This window comes from Xenopus laevis, chromosome 6L (assembly GCF_017654675.1).
Source record: "Xenopus laevis strain J_2021 chromosome 6L, Xenopus_laevis_v10.1, whole genome shotgun sequence".
NCBI lineage: Eukaryota > Metazoa > Chordata > Amphibia > Anura > Pipidae > Xenopus > Xenopus laevis.
This window is the reverse complement of record NC_054381.1, coordinates 57,222,038-57,238,686: the sequence shown is the minus strand read 5'-3', so window position 1 is coordinate 57,238,686 and position 16,649 is coordinate 57,222,038. Positions and strand designations below refer to the sequence as shown.

At 37.2% G+C, this 16,649-nt stretch overlaps 1 protein-coding gene across 1 annotated transcript; it reads right to left on the bottom strand.

The window, feature by feature from the left end:
- Positions 1-6,588: 6,588 nt before the first annotated feature.
- On the bottom strand, positions 6,589-16,455 carry levi.2.L (levitude gene 2 L homeolog). The gene is given in 5 exon segments (NM_001085643.1): positions 6,589-6,673; positions 11,097-11,176; positions 12,105-12,167; positions 14,023-14,183; positions 16,416-16,455. Coding segments are annotated over 3 exon segments (267 nt in total). The 5' UTR covers position 14,183; positions 16,416-16,455; the 3' UTR covers positions 6,589-6,673; positions 11,097-11,132.
- Positions 16,456-16,649: the final 194 nt, after the last annotated feature.

Here is a 16,649-nt window from a genome sequence, read left to right as displayed (position 1 = left end):
GTTGTTAGGCCATCTGGGCCTGAAGATTTCCCGTTTGTGGTTGAATTGATGGCATTTTGTACTTATTGAATCAGACTCAAGTTTCAGCTTCTCAATAGCAGCAATGATTCAGGATTTCAAACTTGTCACAGGGGGTCACCATCTTGGTCTTTGACACTCAGATGTTCAATAGGTTCTGCGCAGCTGTTGAGAAGCTAAGCTTAGGGTTGTCGCCAATTATCAAGCAGAAAATTAGGTTGTCCTGTTATATAAGCTGCTGCTAAAAGGTTGATTATTAAATTCTGATGCAAGCTGCACTGGCTTCTGTGCTTCGATGTAGTAGTTGTCTGTATTAATTACAAATCAGCCTTATATAGTGATTTGTATTCTATGTGTACTGTTTATTGTGAGTTAGTCCCTAAGCTCAGTAAGTAGAAGAAAAGAAGATGGGGAGCAATAGGGGCATCTGTGGAGGCACAGATCATTCCTGCTAAAGGGATGTGGTTGCCTTGGGTGGGTACAGAAGCCCAAAACATAATGTACTTCTTTAGTTAAGCTTTAGGTCTTCTTTAATAAAAAAGTCCTTTATGCTTTGTTTTGTTGGTTGGGGGTAGCGGGGTCATATTTGAGCTTGTATAGTGAGGAGTAATACTGTGCAAAGGTGTGCATTCTGCATTTCTGATAATTCCCCATGTCTCTGTGATCCTTCTTTAGAGTACAGAGACCTGGTGCTTAACCCAGGAATATCACTCACTGGGGCAAATTTGCACCTGGGCAGCAACCCATGGCAACCAACCAGATAATTGATTTCACTGCTCAACCTGTAGCTGGTAAGCTAATCACTGATCGGTTGCTATGGGTTACTGCCCAGGTGCAAATTTGCCCACTGTTTATAAATGAATCCCAATGTGTTAGTCAGTACTGTATTAGAGACAGCAGCACAGAGTTCCCCCAACTTGTGAATTATTCAGGAGCAGAAGCTGATGAGTGGCTGGAGGCATAGGCTAAACTGGGGCTCTGTACTGGCTGTAGGGCAGGCAGTAAGGGCAGGGCTGGCCTGAGCAAGAACCAGATTTGAATACAGGTTGTAGCATTCCCCAGGGCACAACTGATTCTTAAAGGGACAATAATAGCAAAAATAAAAATGTTTTAAAATAATTCAAACATAATGTACTGTTGTCCTGCACTGGTAAAAGTTATGTGTTTGCTTCAGAAAGACTACTATAGTTTATATAAACAATCTGCTGTGTAGCTATGGGGGCAGCTATCCAAGATGAAAAATGAGAAAAGGCAACCAGTGCAGGGAAACACTTCATAACATTTTAATTTCTTTAAATGAACAGTTCAGTGTAAAAATAGAAACTGGGTAAATAGATACGCTGTGCAAAAGAAATGTTTCTAATATAGTTAGATGTATAATGTAATGTATAAGGCCTGGAGTGACTGGGTGTCATAACAGAACAGAACCCAACTTCCTGCTTTTCAGCTCTCTAACTCCGACGTAGTCAGCGACTTTAAGGGGGTCATGTGGGACAAAACTGTTCAGTGAGTTTGCAATTCATGCTTAGCATGCAGATCAGATTCAAAAGCAAACAGTTGACCTATGTGCTCCCACCTCCTGAAGTTACTGATTGGTTACTGCCTGGTAACAAATCAGTGTAAACCAAGAGAGCTGCAAAGCAGGAAGTAGTATTCTGGCTAATATGTATATAGACATCCAGTCACTACAGCCTTTATAGATTACATTTTTATTAGAATATATTAGAAGCATTTTTTATTTTGCCCAGCCAATCTATTTACCCAGTTTTTATTTTTGTACTGAACAATTCCTTTAAAACACTTTAATGTAGGTAAGGAGGTCAGAATATTAAGCACCTGCACCTAGATACTATTGTAACTTATAAGATAAGCAGGTCTCTTGGAAGAATTGTGACTTACAGCTTGAAGGGGAATTTTACCTTCATTAGCAAAACTGTAGTAACATATAAACATGACTCTAAAACCCCCAGAAATGTGGGCATACACTAAAAAATAGGGCATACACTATCTACTATATTAGATCCTGTCTATACATTTATTTACATACAATATGTAAGGCAGGTGAGAGTGTCCTCTTGCTTCCTCTTCAAGAAGAAAGGTAAATGCATACCCAAAGCACATGTACAAGGCATAGAGGTTAATTTACAATGGGGGGGGGGCTAGGTAAAAAGCTTGCCATATGCAAATATGTGAACTGAGGCACTAACTCTGTTATGTGCAGTAACCCATAGATACCAATAAGATGTTTGTCTTTAAAGGAGAAGGAAACCCCCTAGGTGCAAAAATCCCTCCCCTGTGTTGCCCAACCTCTCTCCTCCCTCCTGGCCTACCTGTCCCCCCGTGCACCGGTATAGATCTACTGCGCATGCGCCGAAAGTCACAAAGTGAATTCGGAAAATTTTGTGACATTCGGCGCATTTACAGTCGTACTGGTAAATGCTCCTACTGTGCAAGCGCCAGAAGATGCCGATTAATCCAGGAAGAAGACTGCTCGGGAAAAGATGTAATTTGAATTTTCCCTCATGTAATTTTTTAATGGCGCTATAAAATGATATGTTTTAATCAGGTTTATACAACATCAGTGGATTGAGAACTGCCTTTGACACTTTTGGAACTTTACTCACTAAAAACACTTTATTATTAATGAATTGAATTATTTAATTCATTAATATCAATTGATACAAGAATCACACCAAGAAATATTTTTCACGCAATGAATTTTATTGATCTAATTGAGTGAAAACGAATAACACATAAGAAATGGAGTGATTTTCCCTTTTCTTTTTTCTTCACTTGTATAAAAAAGCGTCGATGCGCACAATGAACTTTATACTAATTAATTAATATAGTGTGTCACACTAATGACTCTTCTGGCAGTTCCTTTCTTTTGGGCATTACATATTTGTTAATTTATGGAGTTAAAAGCACATTCAAAAGTAGAGAATCAGATGGCACGCAGTCGTGCTAAATAATCGAAGTTTATTGAGATCTATACACAACCTCCTTTCTCAAGTGCTCTCATAAGTGCAAATTGTTTCACAGGTATATAAAGGTGCACTGGAGGAGTACTCGTCCCTTCCAATTAAGTGACATCAGAGTGACTATCTACACACATAATTACTACAAAACTCGTTATTGTGCAAAAAAAATATGTTATTATAATACCCAGTGGCGTAACTAGATAACTAGGGCCCCCAACATATCCAGTGTTTGTCTTGTTTTACCAATATATGTTCAAATTGCTCATCAATGAGAGCCTCATGGGGCCCCCTGTACCTCCTGGGCCCCCCTGCAGCCGCAGGGTCTGCTTCCTCTGTAGTTACGCCCCTGATAATACATGTGTAGTGACGAGAAGTGCTTATTACTTTTGCCAAACAGTAGTGACAATGTCCATATAAATCAAATGCATTAAGATGATTTTTTCTTGTAACTGTGACAAAATAAAGATAAGATATGTTTACTGAAATATCACCACTAGGGGTCAATGTAAGTCACTCTACATCCAAATTACATTAAAAAAAAGTATCACTTTATCAGAAAAATGAATAGTTCAAATGTTCATTTAGTCCCATTGGGGCCGTGGTGTTCAGCTTATCAATCCACATAGTTTCCTTCTGTAGTAATATGCGATTGAAGTCCCCTCCTCTGGGGGGTATATTGACCACCTGTAGAACCAACCACCTCAATTGGTTACTGTTATGGCCCTGTAACCATAAATGCCTACTTACTGGGGTAACATATTTCTGTTTTTCTAAATCACAATTGGTAATTGTCAATTTATGTTCACCAATCATTGTCCTGACCTCTTACTTTGTTTTGCCTACATATGCTTTTCCACAAGGGCATTTTAGCATGTAAATGACCCCTGTGTGGTGCAAATGGCGAAATGTTGCAGTTTTATGTTATATCCCTTAGACGGGTGGTTGACATTGTCCCCTTTAATGATGCTATTACAACATCCACAAGATAAGTACGGGAATGTTCCAACCCTTGGATTCCCAAAAAAAGTTGGTTGTCTCATTTTAGGATTATGAAAGATTGGAGTATGATCCCACAATTGAATATAAAGAGGAAATTGTCACGTATGTCTATGATTCATTCATGGAAGGGATTATTGATAAGAACACTAAAGAGTTTCTCACTAATGACTTTCCCATGACACCGATATTGTATTTACTGCCAAAAATTGTCACTACTGTTTGGCAAAAGTAATAAGCACTTCTCGTCACTACACAGGTATTATAATAACATATTTTTTTTGCACAATAACGTGTTTTGTAGTAATTATGTGTGTAGATATTCACTGTGATTGGAAGGGAGGAGTACTCCTCCAGTGCACCTTTATATACCTGTGAACCAATTTACACTTCTTATGAGAGCACTTGAGAAAGGAGGTTGTCCCTCCGAAACGTTGTGTGTAGATCTCAATTAACTTCAATTATTTAGCACGACTGCCCAAGTGTGTGCCATCTGATTCTCTACTTTTGAATGGATAACGGAAACCAAGGTTTGCAGCAAGGTTCCCAGATTGAGCCCCTCCAGTAAACACGCATGGGTTTGCTATATTATATCCAGTTGTCAGCATATCTATAATAATTTTTGGACTTCTAATTGGCAGTGGTGATTAGTTAGAAGGTTTGGGAAACAAACATTTCACAGAACACTTGATAGCAGGTCAGTGGGTCCGAGTTGGGTTGTGAGTCAGCGGGTCCACCCAACTAGACCCACACAGAGCTCTAGTGTGAAGAACCTTTAGCTATGTAGGAGTAGGCAACTCTGACAGACAGGAAGCCTGAACTCTCCAAACCCAGCAGTGAGTCATTGGAGATATTATTAAAAGGATCATCGGCACTGCAGGCAGTATATTTTAGGTAACTAGAGCTGGTAGTCATGGTTTTTAAAAGTATATTGTGCTGTGCAGTTTTGTGTGTTCACTGCATGGGGTGCACAAAGGTTGTGGTGGGACATGGGGTTTATGCTTCCAGTCTGATGCAGAGCTGTGATCGGCAGCAGAGAAGACCAGCTTTTTTGCCCATACAGTTGTGCAGCTAAATTTACATTTTCACCGGCTAATTTGCACCATAATTTTGTCATGCGGTCTAATTCACTGGGGGGAATATACTATCTGTAGCACTAGGAAAATAAACACAAACTTTATATTTTCCCCTTGTCTTCCATATCAGCCAGTGGGATTGGAGTCCTCCTCATCTATATATGGAGTTGTTCGGGCAGCCATTGTTAGTAGAATTTCGAGGCCATATTGCTAGTTCAAGGAAGCAAACTGACGTAGTGCAAGTGGAATCTGTTTCCCACTTCTGCTTGCCTGTGCTATGAATAGGGATGAGCTTTTTTATACTGTGTTGCAGCAAAATTTGCAGCTTCAATTTGCAACTGACAAAAAAGTATTTGCTAAAATTTTGCCATGGGGATTTAACGTGCTGGAAAAAAAAGGTATTTTGCACCAGAAAAAAGCAGATGTCATTATTATGTTAACACTTACGTCCTGCTGCTTCTTAGCACTCTTGAGACACAGCCATATTTATAGTAATAAATACTGACCCTTGAGCCAAGTAATGAAATCTAGTTGGAACAATATCAATGGAGTAGTCACTGCCATGTTAGGCAACATGGGAGCCTTTTGTCCATCAAGAACTGGCATAACATTGTACACAAATGCTACTCTAACAATTTAGAGCAATGCATATTCTATTGCAGAGCCAAAAAAGCCTTAACAACAGCATAATTTGCCTTCCCATTGACACCACCATTTATATGTCTTTCCACACAGTTCTTTCCTGACTGTCTCCTTACAGCTACTACTGTACTTGTGGTGTAGATTTCTTTAACTGATTAATGGAATAGCACACAAAACAATACATGTTTAATAAGAACATTTTTTGAGCTTTTGAAGTGGCCTAATCCTATTTTTTTCTGTTATATTTTAATAGAACAGTGAATAGAACAATGAAACTATGAGGGGGGAGGTTTGTTGGGGCTGTTTGCTATTGAGAAAATGTGCTTGCAAAGACTGATGTTGCAATGAAAGATTTCATACCTTAAAGAGTGACTTGGTATAGTTCTTGAATAACCATAATGTTCAAAACTACAGTAATCTCATGGTCTACATGTGAGTTTTGTATTTGTATGTGTATATATTTATATATGTGTGTGTGCATATGTATGTATAAATACATACTGGTGATGATTTGGAGCAGTAGAACATGATGTATTGTTGTTTTTCAGCCAAAATTAACTATTTAACTACTCTGCCTTCACTGAGTCATAACTTAACTGAAGACAAGAGATGACAAATTAAACAAATTGCCTTCTGCATGAAAACAAAATAAGACTGAGAGCAAGATGCGGCAAATTAGTAATGGACAACATGCCTGTTTTATTCTTGCCTTTCCCCTAAAACAATTTCTTAACTGTGAGTATTGTGCATAACTAGAACCAGAAATATCACGCACTCTGCTTAAGATTTCCTCACAAGGGCCATACTGGTGGTTTCTCCTGGTGCAGAAAACACCATGTGTGATAGCCAAAAATAATAAGGCATACAATAGACATAGATATTTGCTTTTTAATTATGTATTTTAAGAAGTCTGAAAGGTTGAAGGGATAACATTATTCTTCAGCCGTGCCACATTATTTCCTGATGAAAAAAAGAAAGTGTCATTTTTTTGTACACATGAACATCAATTAATTAAAATGTATTGATTTTCAATAGTTTTATTTCCATGCCTAGTAGCAGTGATTACATGCAATGGATACCATAACCTTAATCTGTCCCATTTATATACATCTCCTCTTTTACAATATAAATGGTCTTTTCTAAAGCATCGCTGAGTTTCTGTAAAAGGACTTTGGAAAAAGTTTGGGTGTTGTGATAGCGATATAATCTGCAAAGCGACACTTTTTAAGATGGCAAGCAACACATATTTAAGGAACAAATAACTAAGCAAACCTTAACAGTAGTTGTAGAGTTACTCATCAGTTGTTTTAAAGTTTAATATGTATCCTATAAAATGCAAGTACTCATCATTGTAGATCTGATCAACTGATAACTCTATCAGATACTGTTTCATATAAATAAAGCCTTATTTAATAATATCTGAAACTGGATAATCCCATAATGTCACACTGTCCTTTAAAGTAAAAGTATCCCTCAAGCTCATTTAAAGCTCTGTGTTTACACACAAACGAATGGAACTCATACATGCTAGTTTATTTATGTATTTATTAACATTAACATGGGAGACAAACATCATATACCAATGTGATGCCCATAGCAATCAATCAACAATTAGATGATTGGTTACTATGGGCAATATCACTGGTGATGTTTTTGTCTCCAGTGTTGACAAATACACCCCTAAGGGTTCCACCCTTCTTGCTTCATTTTATACTACTTAAATATTTAAAATATAATTTGGGATTCATTTCACTCCTTGGGGTAAATTTATCAAAGAGTGAAGTTCCGCCACTAGAGTGAAATTCCGCAGCTCACAATTCATTTCTATGGGATTTTGAAAGGCATATTTATCAATGGGTGAAAGTGAAAGTTCACCCTTTGATAAATACGCCTTAAAAATTCCCATAGAAATGAATGGAAAGTGGCGGAATTTCACTCTAGTAGCGGAACTTCACTATTAACTTCACTCTTTGAATAAATATACCCCGTAGTTTTAATATCTTTTTCATTTTCTATTTTTGCTTGTCTGATTACATGCTTTATTGGTTACATTTACCTAATGAAAGTTTTAGGTGTCCAAGCTAACTTGAATGCCTTAAATGCAAGTTTTGTCTTAGCAACCTTAATGCTTTCATTTTTATCAAGCTTTGCTTCATCTTTCCTTACTTACAATGGGAATATATCTGACTCCCTGTGTTCCTGTATGGGGGGCTGCCAGATTTGTGCAGCAGCAGTCCGTTAGCATTAGAAACTTTAACTGACAGGCTGAGATGGGACAGTCAGGTTGGCATAACAGTCAGGTTTAGGAACTTCAACTAACAATTACTTACAAGAACAAACCTCTCAGCAAAAAACAGCATGATCTGTAGGTAACTTTTAGGGGCATGTTTATCAAGGGTCGAATTTAAAAAAACTTTGAAATTCTAATTCAAAAAGACCAACCAAAATTAAGTTTAAGGGTTTTTGGCTGAATAGGTCCGTTTTGATCAAATAGGTCCGTATTCAACCGAGTATCACTTTAAAGGGGTTGTTCACCTTGAGTTAACTTTTAGTACTGTATGATAGCGAGAGTGATACTCTAAGACAGTTTGCAATGTGTCTTAATTTTTTATTTGTGTTTTTTTGAGTCATTTGGCTTTTTATTAAGCAGCTCTCCACTTTGCAATTTTGGCAAAGTACCCTAGCAATCATGCATTGATTTGAACAAGAGACTGGGATATGAATAGGAGAGGGCCTGAATAGAAAGTATGAGTAATAAAGAGTAGCAATAACAATACAATTTGTAGCCTTACAGAACATGTTTGGTTTCAGATGGTGCAATTGACACCCATTTGAGAGCTGGAAAGAGTCAGAAGAAGAATCAAATAATTAAAAAATCATAAAAGAAAAACCATAATGATGAACTATTAAAACCCTTTATATTAAAACCCCCTACCCTACATAGGCCCTCCCTGCTCCCCCCTGCCTAGGTGTTATCCTTAGTAAATGCCCCTTACTCTTTACTTACCCCTTGTTGCAGATTCAGCGCATCGCAGTTCACGGGCGACATCTTCTTCTCTTCGGTAATCTTCATGAAGTAAGCACTGTATCAGTGCATGTGCAGTTGGAGCAGTCTGCTGGTTTTTTAATAAGAGAAGATGATGTTGCCCATGAACTCTGATGCGCTGAATCTGCAAAAAGGGGTAAGTAAAGAGTTAGGGGCATTTACCAAGGGTAACACCTAGGCTGGGGGAGCACGGAGGGGGTCTATGTAGGGGGTAGGGGATTTTAATATAAAGGGTTTGGTTCACCTCTAAAGGTGAACACCTCTTTAAAGGAACAGTAACACCAAAAACTGAAAGTGGTTTAAAGTAATGAAAATATCATGTAGTGTTGCCCTGCACTGGTAAAACTGATCTGTTTGCTTCAGAAACACTGCTACAGTTCATATCAACAAGCTTCTGAGTAGCAATGGCGGAAATTGAAAAAAGGCTATATGGCACAGGATAAATAATGGATAACAGATAGCATTATGTTCTACAGAGCTGATCTGCTATCTGCTGTGTAACTTGAACCTTTTCTCCTTTGAATAGCTGCCCCCATGGCTACGCAGCAGCTTGTTTATATAAACTATAGTAATGTTTCTGAAGCAAACATAGCAGTTTTACTAATGCAGGGCAACACTGCATTATATTTTTATTATTTTAAAACAATTTAATTTTTTGATGTTACTGGTCCTTTAAGCAGCATGTCAAAGACATTTCATTTTCATTCAATGTTTAATCCTGTAAAAATTCTTGCCTAGCTAATATTTTGCAGAGATGCCCTTATATTGCCAGTTTGCCTCAAATGTAGTGTCTTGTTCCTTATACAGTTGCTTCAGAAACATTACATTAAAGGAGACCATGTCATTATCACAGTTCCCTAAATGCTGTGACATCAGTGTCATGATAAATGTGTTATTATGAGTTATTACCAGATCCAAATGAGAATCATTCCTAGTAGGTTCCTTCTAAGAACTACTATCTGCTGTTTTATTTTCAGGTGGGGTAGGTTATCCTGGGGGATATTGTTTTTTAATGTTACACTTTCTATATCGAGAATTGATCTTATCTTGGACCTGTAGTTCTGAGGTGGCTAAAATACTGTAGTTTTGGGTATTTTAGGGTTATTCTTAGCTTTTCCATTTTTAAGTTGCTTAAGAGAGATTGTTTGGATTGTTAAATATCCATTCATACTGGATCCAATTTAAAGCTAGCCTCTGGGTGTCTGGCTGTGGCGCCCTATGATGGTATGAGAACAAGCATTGTTGGAGGTGGTATGGTGGGCCCACACAGCTAGTGTCCCAAATGTATTGGTCTTTAACACAGAGGGCAATAACCTAGATCTTATATTGTAGAGACACCTCATCCTCATTTTAAGGGAGTCACTATGATCTGTCCCCTCTCACCTGCATCAATAATCAAAAAATATAATAGTAGAAGAGAACTATTTAAAGAGGTGGTTTACTTTTAAATTAACTTTTAGTATGATGTAGACATTCATATGGTAAGATGATTGGCGATTGTTTTTCATGTTTATGGTTTTTTTAAATTATTTACTGTTTGGAATTTCAGCAGCTATCTTATTGCTATGGTCCAGTTTACCCTAGCAACCAGGCAGTAATTTGAATTAAAAAAATAATCTAAAAATAGAACAATAGTTTTTTTGGCTGATGTGGTCAGTGACCTCAGTTTGAAAGCTGGAAAAATCAAAAGAAAGAAAAATCATTTAAAAACTGTAAAAAAATAAAGATCAATTTAAAAGTTTCTAAGAATAAGACATTCTATACCACACTCAAAGTTAACTTAAAGGTGAACAACCCCTTTAACTGTATAAAAGAACAAACACAGAAAAGTGAAATACAACACATATAACCATCTTAAAGCAATGTGTAAAAAAAAGGTCAGACTCCATAGTCATTTTTGGCACAACATTTTTCTACATAAAATTTTGTGATAAAAAAAGAGTTGCAGTTTGAAAATGCCACGTAATATTTTCAATTGACTTGAATGGTTTATGACATATAAATAATGTTGTAAAATAACAGCAATCGGGTGACGTATAAAGTTGTCATGTATTTTTCACTGATTTTTACATCATAGATAGTTTTACACGGCAGGAGTGTTAATCAGACAGGAATTACTAGCAAGAATATTTCTGTGCATAGTTTCCCATACTGTACATCAAACCAAACGTACTAGCATCTTGAACGTCCTTCTACTAATCATCCACAAAAAACTCTTCATGTGGTTATGTGATCTCTGTTTTTGATATTACCGCAGGCTAAATTCTCATATAGCTTCACTCACTTTGCACGATACACCCCTATCTGCACAGAGAATCATCTGGAAACATTTTTTACCAGGGAAATGCTTTTTCTCCAGCGAAGTTTTTCTGTTCACCCTTGTTTTATTCTTTTGCTTGTCAAAGTACCTATCATACCTAGGGTAAGGAAAACATTTATGAGGGCTCATTTACAAAATGAAAAGTACAAAAATCAAGAGTACCCTGTTTTTCTATGCTTGATACTAGAGTAACACATTTTGTCAGCATTTATTGAATTAGGCACAAATAGGTACAAGTTATGTCTGCCAGTGAATTTATATACTGTACCATTCAGTTCCATTTAATTCAGTGAATTCAACAAGAGCCATTAAATGCAACACTCAAAAGGAACCCTGCTGTTTCCTGTAATTGAACTAGATTAGTGGCTCAAGCAAAGATTATGGCCCCCAGCAGACTGGGTCCATAACAATACTTTGGAGGTCCATATCCAGCCCACAGGCCTCCAGTTGGACAGCTCTGATCTAGGGCAATGCATATTCTGAAAAAATGTAGGAATGCACAGAATCCAGGATTCAGCCTTTTTCAGCAGGATTCGAATTCCTGTGCAAACTGAATCCTAATTTGCATGTGTAAATTAGGGTCTGAAAGGGAAATCACGTAACTTTTTGAAACAAAACAAGGAAGTAAAAAAAAAATTCCCAATTTTTTCCCCCGTCCTGACCCTAATTTGCATATTCAAATTAGGATTCAGATTCGATTCAGTATTCAGACAAATTTTTTTATGAAGGATTCAGTGATTTGGCCAAATCCCAAAAAGTCAAAAAGTGGATTTGGTGCATCCCTAAATTTAAGTACTGAGTTCTGAGTACACTAGGGCAAAATGTGTTTTGGGGAAAAACAAAAACAAAACTTAATGCCCAATGGTTCCTTTTTCTAATATGGAGAGACTCTGCATTGATCTCCATCTTTTCACCTGAAAATATCATGAGCACAGCTACTGTAAGAAAATATTGATTCACCAACAGGGGAAGCAAATGTTCTGCTGACTATTGACCCAATATAGTAAAAATGGAAGAATAATTACCTTGGGCCTCAGCGCTGCGTAGCATTGCCTCTCGTTTAGGTTGCATTAATCCCTGTAATCCAACTAAGTAAGTAAACAAAATACAATGAGCTAGAAACGTCAGTATTTAGAAGGAGCAACATGATTCAGTGGTGTAAGTACAAAAAGTATTATTGAATAATGTATGTAGAACTGCTACAGACTACCTAGTATATTAACACCTCAAACACCCCAAACAGTATATTTTTGCCCATGTATACATTATATTATAAAAGGACAATATTTTCCAAAATATTTAGGAAAATAATTTGAGTGGTTTTATTGGATTGTAGTAATTTTATTGCATTTTTATTTTATTGCATTCTGCATTGTTCTTGATGATTTGTTGTTGTCAGTGAAAATTATATTCTATATTTTCACATGTGAGTTAATAACTGAAATTTGGCTCTTAATATTACCAGGAGCAGCTTTTTGTCACCCCTGATAACTTGTGGGTCACTGTTTACTATGCTAATCTTTAAACATTAAGGGGGTTATTTACTAAACCTCAAATTTATCTAATCAGGCTTTTTGGGGCAAAACTCAAATTTTTCGAGGATAAAATAAACTCAAATGTTTCAAGATTTATTATACCTCGATGCTGCAAAAAGACCAAATCCTAAAATCCTCCATCACCATTAGGGATGTAGCGAACTGCCGATTTGGTGTTCGCGAACGTTGTTCGCGAACACCGGCAAAAAATGCGAACGTTCGCGAACAGTTCGCGAACTTCGAACACCCGCTAAAATCGTTCGATTCGAACGATCGAAGGATTTTAATCGTTCGATCGAAGGATTTTCATTCGAATCGATCGATCGAAGCCATTCGATCGAATGCTTTTCATTCGATCGAATGCTTACAATCGTTCGAACGAATGGAAATCGTTCGATTTTTAGTGGTCGAAGGAATTCGAATGGTCGAATGGTCGAACGATCGAACGCGAACTCAAAATGCGAACGTTCCCAAACGTTCGCGAACATTTGGCGGACGCGAACGGTCGAAGTTCGCGCGAACTAGTTCGCGCGAACTAGTTCGCGGGCGAACAGTTCGCTACATCCCTAATCACCATCACAGATCTGTCGAGGTCATATATAAGTCAATGGGAGAGGCAACTATATCAATTTGAAGTTATTGTGGTCTGCGCTGGGTTTAGCCTGAAAATCCAACTTTTTCAGGGGTTTCCGGACAAACACTCCAAAAAATCGAGAGATTTGGGGAAAAATCCTGAAAAATTTGAGCAATTCGGGTTTTTGCACGATTTTTATCAAGTTGTTAATTAATAAGGTCAAATCGAGTATGGGAGTTTGTCGTGGGTTTTTTTTAATAAAATGTGAGAAAAATTCGTATTTTAGTAAGTAACCCCATAAAATATTTTTAATTACATTTCTAGTTGTCCCATTGCTCTGCAAGCCTTACTTACAATGGTAAATAAACTAAATATGATTGACACCTTCTGACCAGTTCAGATCCTAAAGAGGGCCCATAATGAACATATTAAACATAACATTTTCTCAGGCCAAAACAAGTAATTAAGAAGAATGCCACTCATATCAAAACTACTGAGATATTTGGTTACAATCATAGTTCCAATAGTGTTTCTATGGTATGTAAATTTTACAGGCAAAATAAGCAATCAAAAGCAGAACTGCAGAACTGAAAATGCAGTAAACATCAGTAAAATCATTCATATTTGTAGTTTTGGACAGGTTCCTCTTTACCTCTTATATTGGTTGTTTTGGTTTCTTGTATGTCTAATGTATACATATATTTATTGTAGAATGCGTGTTATAAATACTGCTGTTATAAATGATAAATATTGATGTTTTTCACACTCTGTTTTACAGAAGATTTAGTAGTCATTTTGAAATCAATAAGGATGATGTGCTGGTGAATTCTTTACCTTTAGCTATCTTTCCCAAAGTTTGTCCTATTTTAGATGCCCAGCCTCGTACATAGCGCTCAACTTCATCATTATCTTCATCTGCATCGCTACTTGGCTTTGCCAGTGAGTTTGCACAGATCACAGCAAATAAAACACAAAGAAATATCCCTTTGTACATCCTGAAAAGTAATATCACAAAGTCAGAAGTGTTAATGAATGTTTTGTAAAACTTTTCCTGAGCAACTCCAAGGAGTCTCTCCAGGGCTGTGTACACCTACTGTAGCTCCATGTTCTTTGTTTATACTCAGAGCTGGAAGCATTCAGCACATTCTGGCTAGCACCAAAAAGCTTCTTCTTTGATAACAATGTAATATATTACCAAATGAAGACTGAACACAGGACTGGGATTCAAACAGACCCAGACGCCCCTAGGCCCCTCCATTTTATTCGCTCAAATTTTCATCGGGACCGGAGCAATGGGGATTGGCACACAGGAGATTTAAAAAAACTATCCTATCTTCTGTTCATCCCTGAACCAATGTGGGTGTGGTTGGGCAGCATGCCGCCCCCTAAAACCCTAACGCCCTAGGCCGGGCCTTGGTGGCCTCTCCACAAATCTGGGCCTGGTCACGCGTGATAAATCTGCTCTACGGTGGGTGACTATTTCCGAAGTTGCCTTGAGAGGAAAATTTTGGCAACTTTGGAAAAACGTGTGACTTCAAAAAAGCAAAGCAACACCTACGCAAGGTTTTTTTGTCGGCGGCGGCAATTAAACAGAAACCCATTGGCTTTCATGCACGTCAAATGTCGCCGCCATTGGAATTGTCGCCTGCTTCAAAATTCTTGTTTCGCAAATTTTTCGCCTGTTTCTTGAATTTTGCAGGAAGTTCGCCAATTTCGTGCCAAACTGAAACGGGACAAATTTGCCCAACTAATCTCCACACATGCCACAAACTTAAAGGGGTGGTCCACCTTTTAGTATGTTATAGCAACTTTTCAATTTGTCGTCATTATTTATTTTTTTATAGTTTTTAAATTTTGCCTTTTTCTTCTGAATCCAGCTTTCAAATGGGGTCACTGACCCCATCTAATAAGTAAATGCTCTGTAAAGCTACAAATGCTTTGTATTTCTCATCTTTTTAGTAAGGTCCTCTCCTATTGATATTCCACTCTCTTATTCAAATCAATGTACGGTTGTCAGGGTAGTTTAGACAGCAGCCCCTCTGGCATTTGCAAGAATCCAGATTGGCAGTCTGGGATTGATTGCACAGTAATCTTTTAGATAATGTTAGATTAAAGCAGTATAACCCGGCATAGTGTTGGTAAACACAGTTCTTACTGGACACTCCTCTTGCTTCTTTCATAAAATTTATACCACATGCTTCTTAGTGATGGCAAATACCCTATTACCCAAAAAACATCCTACTGTGTTGAGCCTGTGCCTCATGTGCCACAGCTGTAGCTTCTGAAGTTTGATTAAAGTGTAATATATGCAAAAAGTCCATAGTGAAACCCTCTGTATAATGAACTGCTCTTTATCTCACAGGCTAACAGGCAACTGGGAAAAGCAGGGGGTTGTTTATACAGAAGCTTCTCAGTGGATTGTTGATTTGTTTTAATTGTGTCTGTACAAGGCAGGAAGTTGAATGTGATGTTGGTTTTAGTTTCAGATTTTGCCCTGTTAAGTGCAAGAAATAAACCAAAATTACTAATTTCATAATTAAACAATAGACAAAGAGTATGCCCAGCACAAGCCATACAATATTTACTAAACTAATGTTGAAATTTGTGCTAAAATGCCCCTTTAAGCCTCCATACAGTAACTTTCTGTATTCAGATGCAGTTGTATTTCTGGGGCCTGGAGAATATTGCTGATTGATCTATGACACTCAGAAACTAACAAAAACAAACAAAACATTTAATTGAAAATATTTTAGAGTTTTAGAATGAATTAGGGTGAGTGTGATAAAATATATAAAGTACAATAAAAGTACAACTTCCGTTTTTACTACGGACATAGAAAATGGAGGACGTGCCAGTTTATGAAATCTAAGCCCAAAAGTGAACAGTTAGACCCCACAATATCAAGTTTGCCTTGACATGTACAGTGGCTTGGCAATTTTGTGATCATAACTTCTAAATGTAAGTAGCAGATAATTAAACCACTTTGTTTTTGAAATGACTAAACTGCTAATAATTTACTAATGAAACAGGACCAGGAAATGTGAATCACACATTGCTAAAAAGTGTACAACCACACATGCCACAGCATTCATTTAAACTGAAAAAGTGAGATAATTATCTAATCAAATGAAATAGCAATAAGAGACATGGAAAACCATGTATGAGTGGGCTCATTGTCATGTTTTGTTACTGGGTATACAGCAGTTATAAGGACAAAAAACACTTACCTTTCCAAATGTCCTGTTTTTCAGTAACAGAAGAAGCAAAACAAAAGACAGATGATTGTACTGTTTCTTAGTGTAATGCTGACTTTTATGTAAATCCCTTTACTATTATGTATTTGCAAACGCTAATGTAAATTAAGCATCGTCATTCTTAGCTTGATGCTATGAACTCATGACAATGTCATTTAATGCCCTCAATGCTTTCTTACGTTATTCTATTATATTATTGGCTCATGT